The sequence below is a fragment of the Bombus vosnesenskii genome, unplaced genomic scaffold (assembly GCF_011952255.1).
Source record: "Bombus vosnesenskii isolate JDL3184/JDL3185 unplaced genomic scaffold, Bvos_JDL3184-5_v1.1 scf7180000013264, whole genome shotgun sequence".
Taxonomy (NCBI): domain Eukaryota; kingdom Metazoa; phylum Arthropoda; class Insecta; order Hymenoptera; family Apidae; genus Bombus; species Bombus vosnesenskii.
This window is the reverse complement of record NW_022882924.1, coordinates 2,674,548-2,695,401: the sequence shown is the minus strand read 5'-3', so window position 1 is coordinate 2,695,401 and position 20,854 is coordinate 2,674,548. Positions and strand designations below refer to the sequence as shown.

General features: G+C 36.7%; 5 protein-coding genes across 9 annotated transcripts in view; 2 read left to right on the top strand and 3 right to left on the bottom strand.

The window, feature by feature from the left end:
• The window catches only part of LOC117237261 (single-minded homolog 2), a 31,097-nt gene extending 25,972 nt beyond the window's left edge, over positions 1-5,125 (top strand). For all 3 annotated transcript variants that reach the window (XM_033501049.1, XM_033501033.1, XM_033501040.1), the window contains exons 8-9: positions 109-594; positions 2,380-5,125. In XM_033501049.1, the coding sequence (XP_033356940.1) occupies positions 109-594; positions 2,380-3,098 (1,205 nt within the window). In that variant the 3' untranslated portion in view covers positions 3,099-5,125. The remainder of the gene's footprint in view (positions 1-108; positions 595-2,379) is intronic.
• Positions 5,126-10,126: 5,001 nt separating this feature from the next.
• Positions 10,127-12,643, bottom strand: LOC117240328. Its single transcript, XM_033506311.1, has 3 exons — positions 12,176-12,643; positions 11,023-11,144; positions 10,127-10,355 (listed from the first exon to the last, which is right to left on the bottom strand). Exons 1-3 carry the CDS (start codon positions 12,176-12,178, stop codon positions 10,169-10,171), a joined length of 312 nt encoding a protein of 103 aa, XP_033362202.1. The 5' UTR covers positions 12,179-12,643; the 3' UTR covers positions 10,127-10,168.
• Positions 12,644-13,589: 946 nt separating this feature from the next.
• LOC117240297 (transmembrane protein 267) lies at positions 13,590-14,478 on the bottom strand. 2 transcript variants are annotated; one of them, XM_033506282.1, is made up of 2 exons: positions 14,057-14,478; positions 13,590-13,981 (listed from the first exon to the last, which is right to left on the bottom strand). In XM_033506282.1, exons 1-2 carry the CDS (start codon positions 14,342-14,344, stop codon positions 13,649-13,651), a joined length of 621 nt encoding a protein of 206 aa, XP_033362173.1. In that variant the 5' UTR covers positions 14,345-14,478; the 3' UTR covers positions 13,590-13,648. The 2 variants fall into 2 exon arrangements, with proteins under 2 accessions (XP_033362173.1, XP_033362177.1); XM_033506286.1 differs by having other exon boundaries at positions 14,063-14,476.
• A 218-nt stretch (positions 14,479-14,696) lies between these two features.
• LOC117240336 (c-Myc-binding protein) lies at positions 14,697-15,844 on the top strand. Of its 2 annotated transcripts, none has more exons than XM_033506334.1 (3): positions 14,697-14,867; positions 15,262-15,383; positions 15,487-15,844. In XM_033506334.1, the coding sequence occupies exons 1-3, from the start codon at positions 14,865-14,867 to the stop codon at positions 15,629-15,631; spliced, it is 270 nt and encodes an 89-aa protein (XP_033362225.1). In that variant the 5' UTR covers positions 14,697-14,864; the 3' UTR covers positions 15,632-15,844. The 2 variants fall into 2 exon arrangements, with proteins under 2 accessions (XP_033362225.1, XP_033362214.1); XM_033506323.1 differs by lacking the exon at positions 14,697-14,867 and adding an exon at positions 14,945-15,106.
• Positions 15,845-16,110: 266 nt separating this feature from the next.
• On the bottom strand, positions 16,111-17,506 carry LOC117240321 (prefoldin subunit 3). Its single transcript, XM_033506301.1, has 3 exons — positions 17,351-17,506; positions 16,425-16,971; positions 16,111-16,267 (listed from the first exon to the last, which is right to left on the bottom strand). The coding sequence occupies exons 1-2, from the start codon at positions 17,432-17,434 to the stop codon at positions 16,483-16,485; spliced, it is 573 nt and encodes a 190-aa protein (XP_033362192.1). The 5' UTR covers positions 17,435-17,506; the 3' UTR covers positions 16,111-16,267; positions 16,425-16,482.
• Between the last annotated feature and the right edge of the window lie 3,348 nt (positions 17,507-20,854).

Genomic DNA, 20,854 nt, shown 5'->3' with positions numbered 1-20,854 from the left:
CGTCCGTTGAGTGGTCGATCGACCAAGAAACATAATTGTAGATAGCAGAGTGATTGTCGAGATAACGATAAATCCAACGTGTTTTATTCTCCTTCTTTCTGTTCACAGTACTGTACAAGGGCCAAGTGATAACCAAGTACTACAGGTTTCTGACGAAATCAGGAGGATGGGTCTGGATGCAGTCGTACGTCACGATAGTGCACAATTCCCGAAGCTCCCGACCTCATTGTATCGTGTCGGTCAACTACGTGTTGACGAAACCAGAGAACACGGACCTGTTGTTGAATTGCGAGCAAAAGTCCTACTGCTCCAACTCGAGCAATCCTCCCAACACCCCTCTGTCGACACAGACCACCAGCGGAAGCATCAACGAGCTGGACAATCACAGCCCCCGTTCACCGGCATATCGAACCAGATCAAAGGAATCGCCTGATAACGATTACGCAAACGGTGCCACTTATCCTAGACCCGAGTACGTTGACCTGACGAATCACAATCATTATCTGTCGCCGTCTTATCAGCCGCAAAACGTGAACAGCAGCTCTCACGAAGACAATCTAAAATACAACTCCGACTGGTTTTACCAATATGGAGGTAAGGATGCTCTGAAGCAAAACTTTTAAATAGATATAAAGCTTTACGATCTAACATCGTTGTTATTGTCGTTATCATTATGTTTACGGACTGTAGTTTGTTAGAATATGAGAAGCATTTATCTCGAGAGAACAGAAAGTAAACTATGCCTGTAGGTGTATCTGACGATGAAGCTGAAGTAGAGGAAAAGTTGATTTCTTCGCAATGAAAATTAACCTTTGTAACAAACCTACTTAAACAATTTTGTTGGCCATAAAGAGCGCGAGCTCTCCTGCTTAAAAAGGAGACGGGATCTAATAGAAAGCCGAGGTATCCGCAATTCGAATTGCGTTGCAATTTCGGGGCTATTTACGATGTCGTTAAGCATCTTACGAGTAAAAAGTAAATCGACCATTAACGTCGACGTTCGAGCGTCACAAGGTTTAAACGGTTTAAGATCAGAGAAACCGAAGTCGATACTAGGACTGAGTAGTACGAGATCCACGTTTCAAGTTAAAATTTGACGAAATCCGAAGAGAAAACTAAATCTATAAAATATTACCACAAAAGTTAAGTAAAAAGTCTAGTTGAAATGAACCGATGAAATTAAGCTGTTTACATAACGAAAAAGCTTATCTATGTAGCGAAAAAAGAGGGAAGTATGTGTACACAAGATCATTAACCGAATCACTATACCAAGAGATGCTTGATAAATTGCAATGGCCAATTAGAAATAGGTAAATGCACGGCGAAAAGGAAAAGAATCTTCGACCGATCTAGCGTGCGCTGCATATAAATTCAAGTCACTGGCTGCAGCAAAAATACCGAACACTGGATCTCTACACAAAAGCAAATGAACAATGACTTACGAACAGCTATCAACATATGACCCATGCGAAAATCGCTTGTAGTCGAGTTTCCATCGAATCTATGGATATTATAATTGTGCAAGTCAAACTCTGAGTTGGCAATACCTTCGCATAACCAAGTTTCAACAAGTACAGTTATCATATATGGCTCTGACGAAGAAGAAATAGTCAACCTCAACGTGTTAAGTTTAGATCTTAAACCTCTACTTGAAATGCTGGAAATTTCCGACTTTATTTAAGTTTGCCATCGGCAATAATGTTCAAGATCATTCTCTCGTGAATCTCAGGCGGATAAAATGCTTTCTAACTTCTAACTGAAGATTTCACGAAAACCGTTCAGGAGCTGAACGTTGCTGAGATCCAGCGAGAGAAAGAGAGAGAGAGAGAGAGAGGGTGAATTTGAATCGACAGGCGATTTGCAATCTAAAAATTGATCATCGTGCTACCGGTGACCAGTCCTGGCAACTATAACGAGACGCACTGCCACAAGAAACCCAAATCACTGAATCAACACTTTTGTAACACATTCCTTACAAATGATCATAGTATCCAAGCGTATCCAAGATGCAGTAATATAACAGATATAATATAACATAATATAATACAATAAGTAGAAGTAAGTAGAGAAACATAAAAACTAAAAAAATATCGCAGACGATACGTAAAACGGTCGACTGACACTATACCGGCTCGAATCGAAAGACAATACAAAAATACGACTGACACTTTCGGCGAATGATCGAAAACTTGTTATATATATAATTAAAATATAGTAGATCTCCGTTTGTATGAACTCGATTTATTTGAAAGGAATTTTAATCAATTCCAATTACATGTCTGCAATTATAAACTATTTGTCCCCCGACAAATTCATATAAACGAAATTCTATTACGAGGTATTGAATTTCAAATGAAAAGTGAACAATTTTTCTTTCAGATATGCATCAAGACCCACTAGCTTCGGTATCGCAGCAACAAGAAGCGCAACATCCTCACCCTATGCATCACGCAAACTCCCCGTCGAACCTGCAGCAACACAGTCCCCAAACCGCTCAACAGAAACACCAGCACTCCCCTCATCTACTAGATCATTCGACGCCTCCATCAAACCTGCCACAACCGCAGCCACAACCACAGACACAAGCTCAACAGCAGCAAGCACCACCGCAGCAGCAGCAACAACACAGTCCCCAAAGTAGCCAACAGAACAGACCTTACTCCACCTCGTCGAGTTCCTGTTGCAGCACAGACGCCATGGATACTCATTTACCGAATGCTCTGAGCGTATACTCCGTACCGCACAGTTATCATCCTTACTATCATCACTATATGCCTGACTCGGCGCCATCTAATTTAAACGAAGTCGGTGGCGTGATCATGCACCCTAATTGCAGTCTCAATAACGAGACTCACAATGCAACCGCGAGTACCAGTGCTTCCAGCAACGTTCAACATTACGAATCTTCGTACCAACCCCATTTGAGTCACTATAATACTAACAATAATCCCGCGAAGCATTCCTATCATCATCAAGAAGCAACGCCAGCCAGTTACACCAGTGTGATCGTAGACTCGCAGCAATATAGTCCAAGCTCAGTGCAAGACCTGATTCACTATCAACATCATTACGAAGCACATCATCAGTTCGTTCACTGACACGAACTAGACGCGGCTTGCGCATAGCACGTCGATACCAACTGTAACAACGAGTCGTGCTATTGTGATACGTTCTCTGGTGGGACAAACAACGATTTCCTGCAAGAACGCTCGAATATCGATAATTCGAGGATAATGGTGAACGATGAACGCGAACAGATTGTTCAATGGAAGGCTAAGATTTGGTGCGTTCGACCATCGGAAATATGGAAGATTATTTCGGGCGGAGGATACAGTGAAAAATCGTGAAAAACTCCAAGTGAAATCAGCATGTCGAGTGAATCACGAGGAAAAATATATTAGAAATATTGGGAATATTAAAAATGTCGCTGAATATACTGCCGAATTTGCGTAAGACTCTAACGAGAATAGCTGTACAGTTGATATATTTAAGAAGATGATAATCGTTTAAGGATTTGCGATCCCGGAGGTTTACTATATCGTATTGTAGCATATTGAGTGACGATCTGTTGTGAAATTCGCTGGTCATTAGGTCTGTTATACTTTATTCACATATCACTTAAGCTTCTTGTTTGAAGAATATGCACCTTGTGGCAATTACGTTGAATAATTGCTTCGAGATTAATATAAGTTAAGCTTCGGATATTCTATAGCGGGTGGTTACGTTCGTGTGGCAAATGCGATTTTCATTTTGTAAGAATTGTAAGAACACCTCTTAACATATTCATCTCTTTCTCTTTCACCACTTAAGCGTTTATTTAGACGTAAACCAATCTAATCGTTTGATCGCTAATGACGTTCGTCAACATTAGCTAAGATAACGATTTCGATCGTGTATTTAACGAAGATTTCGATTCAAATGCTAATGAGATTTTTAATCGAACGGATTTATCGTAGAAAAAGCAGACGGATTTGAATCGACGATTCGAGAGAATGTTCGTATCAGCCAAATTCGAGATAACATTAACGGTCGAAAAAATTCAATCCAAGATGAAATTAAAATAACGGAAAAAGAAAAGAATTTCTGCGAATTACACGCTGGACGTGAACAGCTAAAATTCTTCTCAAACTCGAGATGCCTGAGGTGGGAAATAACGCGATCGTGTCTATGATGGACGAGTGATTTTATACGATTTAATTGCACGAAATGTTCTGTAAAAGTACTAACCCTAGCATTTATTCGCCAATAAGAAATTACAAGCGTGTAACTGTACATAAGGTGAAATGTGAGGAGATCGGAGGAGATCCGAACGTAATAGCGCGAGATACATACTTAATTTGTAGACATGTACATTACATAGTCGTTCATAGCTGGTCGAAACTCTTATATATAAATACAGTAGATATCTCTTAGGTAGACCCGAAGACTGACCGGTGTTTGTACCAACCGACCAAAGAAACACACCCTCCTTCGTATTAGAAGAGAAAACAAAGGTACAAATATCACCGTTGTTATATCTTAAACCGCATTTATTTAAATATCGCGCGCATCTCCAAAACCCAATACTTAATAAATATGACCATAGAGTATTCTGGCGATCCCAGTTACGTCTTAATCATCGAAGTATTTTATTATCGAACTTCCATACTATAATAACCTTAGGAGTTGCTCGAGGCCGCCACGTTAGCACCACGAGACTAAATCACATGTATAATACACGTGTACACATTGCCAATTGCGAGCTGCTATTATTTATAATCGATGTAAATTAAAGAATCGAAGGTACTGTTTGGTAGTTGGGGTGATGATCACCGTGTTGTACGATACGTTACTATTGTAACCGTTGTAAATATTGTAAAAGTGATAGCGCGCGCGCTGCATACCTATTGCGAGAAAAATATAATCGATATTTTCCTCTGATGATCTATCTTATTGCTGTTCTTTTTCTCTTATTTTCTTTTCGTACATAGATCCTCCTCTTTCAATCGATATATTTGTATTTAAATCTGCGTTTAAATCTATTTCAACGAATAAAAACTTCAAATTTTGTTCTCTCTCGTCACGATTGGAATTATTGTATCTCGAAGGTAACGAGCAATTGAAATAAATCAATAAACGAATCGAGCTATTCTTGAAGCGAATTATTCGATGTTAGTAAGATGATAGAAGTGTTCCTGTTTTTCTTTTTTTCAATTGATTAAAAACACTTTATCGAATGCATTGAATAAATTCATTACACGAAACTATTGGAATAAATCGTCGTTTTTTCGGATTATTTGATATTTTATCGATGACGAAGTTTCCCCTTTACCGTGGGAATTTCCCATGATGCTAAATCCTGTTCCCTAAAGTATCCGTGAAAGACAAATAACATAATGGACATGGTGACATGTTTCTCCTTTTCACTGAATTTCCAAAAATTAAGCCGAAACACGTGGACACCCCATGGATATCCCATGAAATATCTTAAACAAATGATTCGCATTTATCTTGGATTCAAGATTATAAATCTTCTTCTTCCATTTATAATTCAGGATTAAAAGATATTTCCCGACGTTTAGAAAAATAGGGATTATGTGTCCCAATGGTAATTTTCAAAATACAAAAAGATAAAACTATAAGATTACTAAAAAGAAAAACAAATAAAGACGGTATTAAGAGAGAGCGACGAAAGCTAATATTAAATTGTAAAAACTGCGACAATAAAACTGTGAAACTATAAAAGAAAGTCTTTAAAAAGACGTACGAAGAACGTTGCGAGAATTTGTTCACCAAAGTTAAATATTTTATAATTTTATACAATTTTTTATGAAATCCTACAATTTATACCATCGAGGAAAACTCGGCATTCTGAAGAGGTCGTTGATTATCCCACGACAAAGGCGAAGGATCGGCTGGCAGCATCCGTTCCCGGATCCCCCCGAATGAAACAGAAGAAAACAACGATCCTGTTTTTCTCCGGCGTTCGCCCGATTGTCACTACACCGGCACGAACAATAAATTAATTGTGCCGTGTACGATTCTTGGGTTAGCTTTCGGTGGTCGCGTGCTTGTCTGCATGGGGTCGCTCATGAAGGGAGGCACGTGCCTCTTTATAATCGCCGTCAGTCTCGGCTCCGCTATTAGAGTCTAAAAAGACAGGTTTCACGGGAGGAGTCACTAATTTTTCTATTCGAGAACAGAATCACACTGTGTTCGTGAGATTCGAAAGTCGACTTGGCACTGTGAGAACCGGAGAAATTAAGAAATCTCTTTTGAAGCGTATTCGAAACTTCAATTCTGTAAGGACCGTGGATATAAAAAATTTCAAGCAAAATATCGAGAAATTTATCCTCGCCCGAAGGAAGCATCAACAAATTAAACAATTAATCAACTAATAATATTACGTTTCTAATAAAATTACAATTAACTTGGAAGAATCCAATGACGAAACCTCACGCTGTCGATTTACGCCACTTTCGACAACTCTAAATCTACACATATTGGAACAGCTGCTGATACTTGATATAAATTGAATACTTTTCTCCGTTCTTAAATACTAATTATTTTGTTACGAATCTACGTATCGATCGAAACGTAACATCCATTGCATGTCACGTGGATCGTAGATCCAAAAAGAACAACAGGATTAACCAAAGTAAAACTTGTTAGTCTTTTCCAATGATTGTAACGAGTAGGTATCGCGATACTTAGAAACATCGATGTATCTCGTAACCAAGTGATTGCTTACCAGATATCAATCAACAACCTGCACGTCATCGTACGTTACACGAAATCCACCCTTCCATGAAAATGATCGTATCGGGTGTTCGAGCAGGTCGGGTGAGCGATCGGTGGCATTTACACGATTCTGGTTCGACATGCGTGGACAGGTCCATGAATATACATCAGCCGTGAGATTGGTGTAACAAGGACACAATGATTAAGGGTGTTCGCGTTTACAAGGGCCGCTATTATCGAACGTGTGCGATTGGAACGACGATCGCACCGAAGGAGGGCGAGCCGCGTGCGCCTCGTTAAATTCTTCGGCCAGCGAATCTGACGCAGTCACGATCCTGTGAAATTGCGCGATCACCCGTCGCGGACGCGACCCATTCCCGACAGCGACGTCCCGACGCTGACCGCGATTAAGCCGACGACCAGAGGAAGGAAGGTCGAAGGCGCCTTAATTTGACGAGAATCGAGAGACGTGTGATCGACATCGGCTACATGATCGTGAAAATCGGACTTTCTTATTCGACGTGTCGGGAACGTTTGAAACGTAACAATGAATAAAATGATGGTAATTTAAGTAGATCGATCAAATCTTTGCAGGATTATCTCGAAAGAAGGGAGCGGTTTTTTTGTAGCTAATCGTTCTTGCAACGATAGAAAGATTAATGGATCTACTTGAGATAATTTATAGGATTTTTTAAATAGGTGACATGCGATGCGAAGAATATTCGTTTTGTTTTCTCTTTTCTTTTTTTTTTTTTTTTTTTTTTTTTATGTAGTACAAAGTCAAAATATCTGACAAGATGGTGGGATAAGAAGATTACGTATTTAATTGGACAGAGAATAAAAATCTAGGTTCGTGCGAAACAGATGGAAACTGAAGATTCAATGATCGATTATACAGACATTGAAGACAGATTTCGAACGGATTACGTTTTCAACGACACGTGCAATGAGTCTTGTTATGTTTCGCTGGAAAACGAAAGAAAATATTGCACGTGGCGATCGAATGCACGAAGAATAACATATGTCTCGTGACATGGTTTACGAGCGACACGACGAAACTGACCATAATCCAGTCCGATTAGGAGCATAAACGCGGATCCACGGGGTGCGGTTAAACTAAACACTCGACAAGTTGCGTGTTCCGATGAAAGCACTTATATAGGTATATCCAAATACAGAGGGTGTGATATTCCCTTATTATTAAGGGAGAGAGCTTTAGCAGCATACTCCGCTATAATCTTTATTTCGATCTCCGCCCTAAACAAAGACCATAAAGTTATAGTTCAATTCAAGAAATTATTTCGAAAATAAATTCTACATCGATTTAACTCTACGAAAAGCTGCATACTACGTTATTATAGATTCTTCTAGAAACGAAACTGTAATCTAAATTTCGTCATAGCGGCCATTATGGAATCCGACAGATTCTCGACGATACCTTAGGACAAACTCGCGCAGAGTGAAATATTTCCCAAAGTATGGTAGCTGATCTCTGTGGTAGTATGCCGCCGGTTAAGGATAGTTTCCATGCACGCATAGTCGACAGGAGATGCGTGTAATACAAGGAAAAACGGACCGTGAGCGCGCCTTGTAAATCTGGCATGTAGCTAAGACCAGATGGCGCTTTCGCGGATACTCGTATACATATAGAAACACGCAGTACACGCGCGAAACACACGCACACATAGATAGATAGCAGAGCGTACGTACACGGGGGCGGTTGGGCCTGTGCGCAATCAAGGCGAAGGGGTGCTTTAGCAGAATCGCCCCACGGTTACCAAGGCGACGGCACGTAACGCCGCCCACAACCCTCAGGCTGTCTTGTCCGATGTGTTTGCTCGATGATTTTATACCAATTACGGCCTATCCCCATGCTATTGCCTACTCCCCGTAGCATCGTCTGTGTCCCAACCTACATCCTCATCGCCACCCACATCGACGTTGTTGCGTATATCGGTCGGAAGGTGTTCCACTTCCGCTCTAAAAAGAGATACGCAAGTAACTACCTGATGCAATCACTTACATACATGGAGTCGTAGATGTTCGCGGTTAACATGCACCTGCGACCGTCTCGCGACGCATCCTGTAGAATTCGTAGAATTTCTGCTTAGATGGTAAACATCCTGGAACCTTCGATAATTTATTTTTGGTTCTTCTAAACTTTTGTTTTTCGCTCTTAAAAACATTTGTTTCGTTCTAAACGACGTTGAGATGTCAACAATATGAGTCACTGTTGTTAAGTGTCAAACCTGACTACTTTGGTGCCCCCTGGTTGTCGATACAGATTTTATTAATCGATTCTTTTCGCGATTCGAGTGGGAGTTAAGTATGTATCGGTAGGCCTCGAGGGATCGGAATACCGGAGTGGTGTTCAATTTCTGAGGTGATACCGGATCGCAAGGGAATAATTACCGGGACACACACGTTGCACGAGAGTTAAGTGGACATTAATGGAAATGCACGGTAAGAGGATTACGTGTGATTGGATGATAAATATAATGTATAATTTATTGATGAAATTCGATCCTAAATTGGAAGATATGTAATGCTTTTTGTATAACATCGAATTTAATGGAGTCACGTGCGATATTTTTCCATGATTTTGTAAACGTACAATCGAAAATATTAATTCGCTAAGGGAAAGCACTTAATAGCTTTTTATGTACTTATTAAAATGAATAATGTCAGATTTGGATTACTTTCGATTAAAAATTACAGATGTAAAATGGCAATGAATAGACAAAATAAGGAACGCAACAGTGTTTATTATGATTATTACACGTTACGAACATAATACACGCTATTTTATGTAAAGGATCTTTGGAATTCAATCACTAATAACTACGTACTAGAAACGAAAAATAAACGACTGAAAGAAGAAAAAGACGAAAGCGAAATAGTGGAGAAATGTAAACAATTCTAGTAATAATTTAAATTGAATTATGCGATACATTGCGATAGATTATATTTACATCTATTCTGATTTTTAATTCTTATCATCGTGAGCAAATTCCCTGAGTGACTAATGCGTATAGCGTAATCTATCGGTAATCGAATGTACTATTTCGAGATAGCTGAATTTTTAGCGAGACGTTATCATTTATAGATAAAAAAATTTATAGATAACTCTATACGTTTACACATCGTTCGTATTATTTCCCATTAACTATTCCATACTTCATAAAAAATACGTTTCTACTTCTAATTTGATCATTTTATAACAAAAGAGATATTATATATAGTTAAATATATATACACATAAATGAATTTTATGGCAGATGGTAATTAAATTCAAATGTAACAGAACAACACCTCTGTCAACATTCGTAGACATTCGTACTTAACATTCGATACAAGAGTATAATTAATTAATAACATCAAATTAATCCATCTTTTGTATTTTCCAAAGTCACGCACTCGATGAATTGTTTATACTTATGGTTTTATGTCAAAATTTTGACCGTGCCTCGAGATAAGTGCCAGATTGATCCCTCTTCATTCTGTAATCATCGTCAATGTTTTCGGAACCGCTATACATCGAAAATCCTCGACGCGATAGCAATTCTCCTGGCACAATTGTAGGATTCGTGTAACAATAGTCCGCTATCATGTTCTGTCTGTTCGGATGATTGAACCTGAACAATTTTTGTCAATTTAATAACATAAATATTGCTGGGTGCGAAAAAAGTATAATATAAAAGTAATTATAATTTTATTCGAGAGATATTTCAAATGTAGTTTAGAAGCAAGTATACTTTAGAAAGTCGGGAAAATAATTATAAAAAAAGAAATCTGGTCGCGTGCAAGACGTTTTAATTCCCGTATCCATTTCACATTCTTTTACCAAGATAAGCTAAACAATCGTGTCGCGCGCAGCAAAGATACGATATCAATGCCGTACTGAGTCACGAATTAATATTTCTTTTCGCTCGCACGTCTCCGTAAAACCGCGATTCGCCAATCATATTTGAACGTTTAGAATCTTACGTAAATCTTACATGATTTATTCGGATTCCTAGTTCGTCGAGAACGTGGCCCGTCCCAAAAAAACGAAACGTTGGCTATGTCACTAAATATCCATCGAGTTCAATCAGAAAACCCGTTCAATTAAAATACATTTAATTTATATTATTCAACGAGCAAAGCCTGCTGTACATTTAGTTTAGTTCTTTTTTCTTTTTTCCATTTAAGCAAAGCTCGACAGCGTTTAAATACAAAAAATTAAAAGCAGAAATCGGGAATGGATTTTGCACACACCAGCGAAGAGAAAGAAAGTGCTACCTTTCGCAGGAAAGTACTCACCCATCTTTCGATAATCGATTCACTTTGACAAACAGTACGAACACTAAAACGAAGAGCAGCAACAGAGCACCACCAACAATACCGGCTGCTATAGCAAAATACAGCAACAAGTCATCGGTTCCCTGGAAAATCGAACATCTAACTTTAGACCTGTACTGATAAGAAATTTCATCATTTCGACAACGGTATCTATTTTGAAAAATTCCCAAGTATCGCTTTTAGTAGTTTATCTAGTAATATGATCGTTTGCTTTAAAGGGAAAATTTCCTAAAGCAGTAGCCAACCGAATGAACGATCGACCGAACGTATAACGAATTCCTCTTTACGTGAAAGACTCTCGCGGTTCGAAATGTGCCAATAGAGCGAGGGCGTAACAAAGATGGACATAGTGAGAATGCAAGAATGTGAAAGAATCTTTGTCACGCACGGTTGCTTTGCACTTCCTCGAGGCGTTATTTCGCAACCTGCGTTTAACGCGTCAGATGTCAAGACGCCATAAAACTTGATAAACATATTGGATGCAAACAGGAAGTTTATGAATCGCGGATACGTTCCGCCATATGAAACGTTCGAGGCGGCATGAATGAAGTGATGCATATGCTGTCACCGAATGGTATTATTCTACGCTGAATACAGTAGAATTGTAAATGTTCGCAGTGAATCACTTTCATCGCATAATTCCAGTGATTCTTCTTGCGCCAGTTCAACCTTGAAGATACATAGTTGCATCTCTAATAGGGAACCGCTCGAGTGGTTGTAATTAGTATTACAAAACAAGCTTTATTACAAGTCCGTGATTAGCCTTGTTTCATGTGAAATTTCACGGAGCGTTAATGCACAGGTGATAAGGAACAACGATTGTTTAATTTAATTAGCTATCTATGAACACAAAGTCATATTAAACAGTATTTTATCGTTCCATCGAAACGATACCTAATCACGGAACAATTACTCGGAATGAGTCTTCTAATCATTGTAATCGTAAGACGAGCGGTAACCTTGATATATATGTATACTTGTATTAAAATGAAACTATGTCGCACGGTTTGTACATATTAGCTGAGACACGATTTTTGGGCAGAGCCCGTGACATTCTGACCTTAGGATTGTTATAGAAATAATCCATAGGAAAAGTAGAATTACGTGTACTTACCATGGTAAATATATTATAAACGGAGTAAAAGTGACACGGGATCTGTCTGGAGACAATACTGGACTGGCGCACACACAATCAAGATATACGATATCAACGCGTTATCGTGATCGATGCGATATCTGCGAAAATCTGGTGGTATTGTAAAATTCTCTTTCGGCGAAATCCTTTGCTGTTCGTACAAAATTTTTAAAAATATTATGTACAAGAGGGTACAACACAGTAGAGAAGGCAAAACTCAATGTCACCGATTATTTTTTCGCGAAACACAGCTAACGAGCCATAATTGTTCACGAAAAGCATGTTCAAAACGAAGAATGAATTTCTCGTGGTAAAAATCGGACGGCGTCATGGTGAAAACATGGAAGAGATAGCAGGATAATAACACAGTTGAAACTTTCAATTACAAGATGGATTGCTTCACTAAGCCACGGACTTCTCTTAACGCCGACGCAAAACTCTATCGTTGCTCGATAGAGAAAAGGTATGTAGCTAGGTAAATAAACACTAATATACGATCGCGAACGAATACGAGAGTGAAGTAAAGTGTGTAACAGAGCCAGCAAAGCAATGCTGAATGCTGATAAACCCCTCCAGCCTACGGAAGGTGTACGTGTACACACGTGTGCGCGCGGCTGACTTTGCAAGGGCATCCGTGTCTTCCGCGTCTTCCTCTCAAGTCCCTACGTATTACAGCACGCACGTATTTACGTGGGTATCGTTCAATTTTTACATCGCAATCAAACGTCGATCTACCTCTGGAGACACGTAACACAAAAGACCGGCATACGTGAACAATGATCGTTTACTGAATACACCTGTCTGTGGAAACAACTATGTAAACATTATGGACGCAACTAACCCTTTCTAACACATTTGCAACCGACAACTTCACCGATCTCGCGATAAAATGCTACAAGTTTTTAAAGATAAACATAAGAATTTGAAGTTCCCTTTTAAACATTATACATTATATTATTCATTACTATTAATTGAAATAATTACAGGAAATTTCCTTTTTTCAGAATCATTGCTAATTGATTTTCTTAAGCTTGCAGTAACCATAAGAAGAAATAGTAATACGTCAGCGGTCGTTAATGTGTTATTATATATAAGATTTTCCTGTTTTGGTATTTTATGTTTCATCTTCAACATTTAACAATAACTATGAAAATTATTTTCCTGCTGATTTCTAAATTAGGTTAAATTGTTTGAACAGTCCTTTGTTATGATACAAAAAGATCATGTTTTTGAAAATAATTTTTATTTTCATTCTTTTTAATCAGGTAATCAAGATATTTTCATATGTACACTGATTGTTATTTTTTAAATATAAATATTTATTTGTAATGAATGCAATTAAAGAATATATGACTTATTAAAAAAATATATGTCCATATTATTAATATAAAAATGAGATTACGCGTCCATTTATATGTACATACATACAGTTAGTCAACTATTTTACAATATCTATACAATATCAATTAATGTTTCATTATCCAGAGACTTAGATTCATGCACAGATGATACCATTAACCATTGCAGCATATGAGGAAGCATCATACTCATACTTAAGTATAGATAATATGGAATGGGTTGCGTAGAACCAATAGGACAAAACCATAAGCCTCTTCTCGTACCATCTCTTATATGATGACTTAAAAAACTTGCCAATATTATCCATGAATAGTAGCCGAGCTTTGGATAATTAAATACACTTGCGTAGAAACTTAGCATGATCCATATCGTTATAGGAAGAGTGGTGCAATGAAAGAATGGTCGTTTTTCTAAATGTGTAGCATCCTGTAAAAAGAAATAACAAAATTTAAATCTCAAATGTCATTGTCACAAATTACAAAAGGTTATGATGTTGCTTACACTTAACTTCCAACTGCATGCTGCGATAAAATGATCTACATCAATAAAAGACGACAAACAGAAGCTCCAGAAAATACTCGAAAAATTTTGGGCAAGAGACTTCTTTGACAAATTTAAGATAACTGCCCAAGTAAGCCCACCGACAATTGCGTGAGTGACATTGTCAAAAATCGCGCGTGTTGCAGCAGTCTTTCCATGTTTTAAACCTTGATCACCAATGAACGAACAGATACCTATAGCACCAGTCAGCACTACCCGTGAAAAAGTTTCTCTTTTTCCAAGAAACATTACAACAAGACTCTTAAAAATGATGTTAAATTTCTTTTTATTAAATCCTTTGTTTGAAAAGTGACGCGAAAATTACGGTGTAAATATTATCTCGCCATTTTGAATGCAATCAATGCTTCGATATAGTACATACACGATACACGTTTAAGTACAATATCTCTCATTATACTATATTTCGACTAAATTTCTAGTTAACGAATCTAACATATTTCAAAATAAAGTTTATATTAATCAAACGGTTGCACTGATTTCGTTTATAATTCTTTATTATATATTGTCTGATACTTTATTTTATGATTACTTAAATTTTATCTTGAGGTAACAATTTTTTAAATGATATCGGATATGGGTCCATGCGAGATACTTCTTTGACTGGGGTGACATCGATCGAAATAAACTACACTAACATTCGAACTTTACTATCGAAAGTACGCTAATTTCGTAAATTGTGTTCTAGTGAAACAAAGTAAAAGAATACGATCATTTTCACTGGCATTACACGCTACATTCACTTATCACAATGGTAAATGATCATTTTTTTCTGAATTAAAAATTGTTTCGAATATATGTTGTTTTGAAAATCGTGTACATATATCATATGGCATTTGTTCTGAACGAGTGTCATAACGGTTTAATTCATCGAGGTGTCGCGTGGTTTGTTAAGCACGTGTTGCCGGAATTTCCTTAAACTATTTAATAAATAATAGTTGCAGGGTATCGTAAAGTAGTTGTATAAAGATAATAAAAATGTCGAATTTCAAGGTAATACTGATTCTACACGACTTCTTTAATAGTGATGGCGGCTCGATGTTTTTGTAGTGCTGTTGATTCAAATTATTTGATTATCGCGTGTATACTTGAATTTACGAATATGATATCAATTTTAATACTCATTGTTTTTGAAATATTTATTTCAGCCACCTGATTCTAAAAGAGAGGAATTCAGAAAATATCTGGAAAGAGCAGGCGTTATGGATGCTCTTACAAAGGTGCTTGTGTCTTTATACGAAGAACCAGAAAAACCTGATGATGCTTTAGAGTATCCTTTTAATATATGAGTGGTTGAATAGGTTTATGTCATGAAAAAACCAGTAGTTACCTGTATGTTTGATGTGCAATATATTTCCTGAATTGTATTGTAGATACATTCGTCAAAATTTAGGAGGTATCACGGAAGTTGACATTGAAGTACAAACGTTAAAGAAAGAACTGGAAGAAGCTAAGGCCAAGATCACAGAGTTAAAGGCAAAATTGGTGAAATACGAAGCAGACGAAGGAGCAGAATAATTTAACTACAAAGTTTTAGACAATAATAGAATACTAGTCCGTGCTGGACACTGACTTTCACAGAAAGTCAGACTGACTATGTGCCTTAAAATAGATATAGAAAATCACTTTCTAAGACAATTTAAAACATAAGATAAATTAAGTTTGACTCTTGCAAATTCCATTAGTCATAAGCCCATTTCTTAATCATGTTCATAAAAGTATATAGTGATACTTTTTATATTTCTTTTTTAACTAAATTAAACGTGGTTACATAGAACGTAGTTCATAATCAAAGTATACAAGCAGGATGATAAGTTAGAAAGTAATGTTCAAATTAAATTTTGATTTATGTGATATTTCAAATAATAAACATAATGTATTATTTTGTTTTTTTATAAAAGTTGTATATTTTGTTGCAAAAGTATTAAAATATAAATTTAAGTTTAATATAATAAATATGGTAATAGATCTTTCTGTAAGTACACAAAACAACATTATTAAGTTAGAATTCAGATGTATTTGTGACAATATACATAAATATTGGTGTATCTAGCTTATAACCTAAATGTGTAGTATTTGAGTCCTTTATTCCATTGACAGTTTCCAACAGTACTTTTTATTCCCAGGCTCTTTCCATTTGACAATGTAAGTAACCTTAAAAAAAAGAAAAGAAAAAAGGAGAATTAAGAATATTATATATTATTAAAAAGTATACAATATATATATATATATATAATATATAAAATATACATATATAATAAATAATAACACATGTGATTTCGTTCGATATTTATTTCATCTGTATAATTACCCTTGGAGTTTTAGGCATTTGTCGCGTGCAAATTGAATTTATTAAAAAAAGACAGCCTTCATGTTGGTTTAGCAGCTTGCCTGCGTTTTACTTCCCAATTATAAATACGTGCCATATTAACTTCTGTTGTAGTAAATTGATCTCTTACAAAATCCAAATCATGTTCAACATAACCTAGATTTCTCTTTGCTGCTTCAATATTTTTTGTTAACATCTCTTGAGCATCATCTAAAGTATATTCTAACATAACATTAGCTCCTAACCACAAGCACACTTTATCAGTAGGAGGAATAACAGCCTTTGCATAAACTTGTTCCGATAATAAAAATTGTGTCTCTAATTCTTTGCTCTTGTTCTTCTCTTGCTGCAATTTTTTAATCATTTCTAATGATCGCTCTAGATCTGGAATCTGAGCTTTCAGACGTCTTCTCTTATTGAATAAATTATATTCCATAAATTTATATTTCCCATGATTCTCGTCCAACATCTGCAGTACTTTGTCCGCTGATTCATTTTCAGGTCTTGCCATAAAAGCGTCGACATCGTCCTACGTTTAAAATATTTTACGTGAAATAAAAATACGTGTATTTTTCGATTTCAAACATCGTGTCTTTTTTGTGACCATATACGGTTAGCGTACCGAGAAAGTGTGTATATCCCATGTATTTTTATAGATTATGCAAATGAGCAAAGATTCATTTAACAAATAGAGAGATTAAAAAATGTTTATTGCTGTTTTTTTTTATGAAAATTTCATAGAATTTACTTTATAGAATTTAATAAAAATGATTAATAGCCATGAGGATTACTTCTTTGTAAAAATATTCTTCGTAATACAATATAATATAAATACACGGAATTTACATATCGGTATCAATTTCATAACAATATAGTATGTAAATCTTTTGTTAGAATAATATACTTACTACAAATTCGGCCTCCGGTATTCCTGCGTACGACTTTTTCTCTTTATCCAGCCCAACGTCCGCTTTATTTTCACCGTCTTCCATCTTGAATTACCATATAAATTTTCATGGCATACGACAGGTTTACATGAAAATTCCTAATATAATACGAACCTCCATTTTAGTTACAAATTTAACGAATAAATAATCATGGAGTATTTTATATATTATATTCAGTATAAAAGTTTATTAACAAATAGAAGTTAAATATAGTCTTCTGTAAAATATACATATACATATATACAAGTATGCGTTACACACATCTAAATCGAAGCTGGAGGCAAAGAGATGGTGCCCTCTTCTGGTAAGCTGAGATATAAGATACTATCTATGTATTACTTATTCTATGTTGGTAGTAATTACAAATTCCATGTATGTACACACAAAATTGGAGTAAAGAATTTTCCGATAAAAAAGCTAAGTAACACACGAAGCATTGATAAGTAGCATAGGCACTCGCAAAACAAAATTTTCAAAGAACAACAAAATGCATAAGATAAAATAAATGTATATATAAATAGGCTCGTTAATATTAGTCTGTCATGATAAAAATATACGTTATCGAATTACGATAAGTTTTCGAACATTATATTGTAAATAAGTATCGCGTATAATTGAAACAGCGGGAAACGAGCGAATGAGTACTAGAAATATAGGTGTTACTTTCGATCACGTGTTACAGAAGTATTGAATCGCAATTAATTTCCGATAAAGATAACAATTATCTTTAGGAAGCATTGGAAGCCACATGGAATTGGTTATATCGAACTTTGTTCCGTAGACGTTTGCATGTTTTATATTAATTACGAATTATTACTTTAATCGTAAAAATTTCCTTCTTTTGTATGTAAGCTACGTGTAAATTGGAAACAATCTGAAGTAACTTTACTTAGATATTCGATAATATACACATATCAGGGGTCAGCATAACATGGACAAAATATATTCTAAGAACTTTTTATTCTATATTTTATTATCAGTACGTTCTGATCGTTAAATATCTTTTTCCTAATAAATGACGAGTCAAACACCAGTGAATATATATAAAAAAAAAGAACTACAAACCACGATGAACGCTCATTTTTTGCTTCCTTTTTAAAAATATGAAACTTAAAGTAGGAAATATAACAATTATGTGTACAATAATTTTTTTATTTCCACTCCATGCATATGTAAAGAGATTTTCTCAAGAAAACTTAAAGATGTTTTTATTGCTACATGGAAGATTGTCTTCTCATTTCTCGTACAACACCAAAAATTTTCGTCCTTTTCGTAGCTGTTTTTTTCTGGCCCGTTCTTCTAACGTATGGCCGGGTAGAATCTAAATTATCCGTGCACCCGCACCCCGTATATCAAAGCACGGACAGACAAACCGACACTACATGTACGATTGACGCGGGGCGCATTCCTCCTCTTTGATACACTTTATTGGTCTAATAGAGCCGAATTGTTGCCGTATCGTGTAAAGCAGGGTAAGCATCGAGCTAGTCGTCTAGACATCTTACAAGAAGCTTCTCCTTTTGTACGATAATCACGTTGCATGTAAAACAAACGATGGACCACGAGCACGTGTGAATTAGATCGCACTTGATACACATCGGCAAAACATGGTTTTCCGTAATCACTTTGTTAATAAATTTCCGTTGAACAAAGTAGCAAAGTAAATATTTCTTTAAAATCGTCGCTCCTACTAGGAAATTATATTAAGATATTTTTTGTTTCAGGATTCACATCTGTTGTTTCTAGTTTTGAGAATTATAATTTATCACTCCGGTTTTCGAAAAGAAACAAACACGACAGGAGATTACGTGAAATTATTTTGTAATTTCATCCCTTTAATCCCTCGATTTTGTATTATCGTTTACCAATTTTATCGCAACCTTCGGATCATCGAGACAATGTTTTGCTCTTGATCGAGCTAAATTGGTTCTAATCGCGTCGCGAAGTAACGAGGTCTATATCTACAGTTGCAGAATAATGTCAACTTTCTCGTTGAGCACGAGCGTAGGATTAGCAGGCTAGGACAGATTAAGGATGTAACATTTGTTGTAGGCGCATAGATCACGATGATGACCCGTAACGAGTACGTGTCGAGCGACAGGGCGATCATATGGGTACGGGGTACACCAAACAGGAGTGATCCGAGTGAGCGAGTGACTGAGTGAGTTGGAGGTCGGAGGAGTATATTGGCCATTTCCGCAGGAAGCCCTAGGTAACCTGTAACCGCCATTGAGGTTGGAACTAACGTGCCACAGATCGCTGTCGTTTCATAACAAACTGTTCTGAATTCGCTTGCTTATAATCTCGTCGCGTTAATCGATTGGTCTTTGCTTTCCAGCGTAGAACCTGAATCTTTCCTTCGAGTTTTCAATTCTTCCGTTTGACGGCGATAACGTACCTTGTAAAGTCTCAGTTAGAATATCAAAGTACGTAACGTCGATACTTCCTTCTGAGTAGGCCAAGTATCGTATCTCGTTGTCGATCATGCTCTTTTGCACAGTACTTTTACTACTTACTTTTAAACAGTAGATGACCAAGAAATAGCTTGAGCCTAATGGACGTCGACGAAGAAAAATAATCGTACTTCTTTCAAATATGCTAGATATTACATACTTTGTTTCGTTTGCGTTACATGACGTACCTAAGGAAAGAATTTCAGCGACTTCTGGAACCGCTGCTGCCAAGGAACGGGCAAAAAGATGAAGAGAACGAAGAGGAGAGTGATTGCGATATTATAAATTACCATATAAAATATAGTACAATGTAGTACACGAAATTTTGCATTCATCTATGAATTGAAAGGGTTTCTTTCATCCTTTCATGTTCGATGTGGCACAATGTTTACAAGACCCAGCGTAAATGCGAACGAAGGCGAATCGAAGTCCTCTGCGATCGAATAGATATGCGTACGCGTCGAAGAATGGATCACTTTCGGGTCATCGAAAAGAAAAGCCCAATGCGTCGCTCCGTGACTGGCAATGGTAATACAACATAATACACAGGCTGACTCTTGTCATCCGCAGATTTAATCTGTCGAAATGACTCATCGTTTTGACTTGGCTACGATGAACAAAGACTGAGAAACAACATTGGACAAAACAAGCGCCTGTTTATCCATTAAAGAAAATTACATTGTTGTATAACGATAATTACAAGGAAAATTTGTATTCTTTTTTTTTTTTTTTTTTGTATGAAAATGTGGAACGAGTTTCGAGTTAACATCACCATCCCCTTCGGTTATATCGTCGATAAAAGACGTTCCTTTCTAAGGGTGTGGAAACGAAGCGTTTGTGTACAGAGATTTTTAGAAAGGACGCATTTCTCGTGAAAACGTCAATATAGTTGGTATTTGTTCCAAGCTGGGCTTCGAATTTGCTTTGTGCCATCCGACCGTAATACGCGGCTCAACCTAACACGACAGAAGAGGATGGTTGACTTAACGAAGTGATCTTCGGCTAATGTGTA

What these genes read in the sequence shown, in the direction of transcription:
- LOC117240336 (XM_033506323.1), top strand. An exon ending in AAACCTGATGATGCTTTAGA is followed by an intron (nt 15,384 to 15,486) that starts GTATCCTTTTAA and finishes ATTGTATTGTAG; the next exon opens with ATACATTCGTCAAAATTTAG.
- LOC117240321 (XM_033506301.1), bottom strand. Translation starts at nt 17,434, where the DNA reads ATGGAAGACGGTGAAAATAAAGCGGACGTTGGGCTGGATAAAGAGAAA. An exon ending in TACCGGAGGCCGAATTTGTA is followed by an intron (nt 16,972 to 17,350) that starts GTAAGTATATTA and finishes TTTTAAACGTAG; the next exon opens with GACGATGTCGACGCTTTTAT.
- LOC117240328 (XM_033506311.1), bottom strand. An exon ending in AATCGATTATCGAAAGATGG is followed by an intron (nt 10,356 to 11,022) that starts GTGAGTACTTTC and finishes AAAATTGTTCAG; the next exon opens with GTTCAATCATCCGAACAGAC.
- LOC117240297 (XM_033506282.1), bottom strand. Translation starts at nt 14,344, where the DNA reads ATGTTTCTTGGAAAAAGAGAAACTTTTTCACGGGTAGTGCTGACTGGT. An exon ending in CATGCAGTTGGAAGTTAAGT is followed by an intron (nt 13,982 to 14,056) that starts GTAAGCAACATC and finishes TTCTTTTTACAG; the next exon opens with GATGCTACACATTTAGAAAA.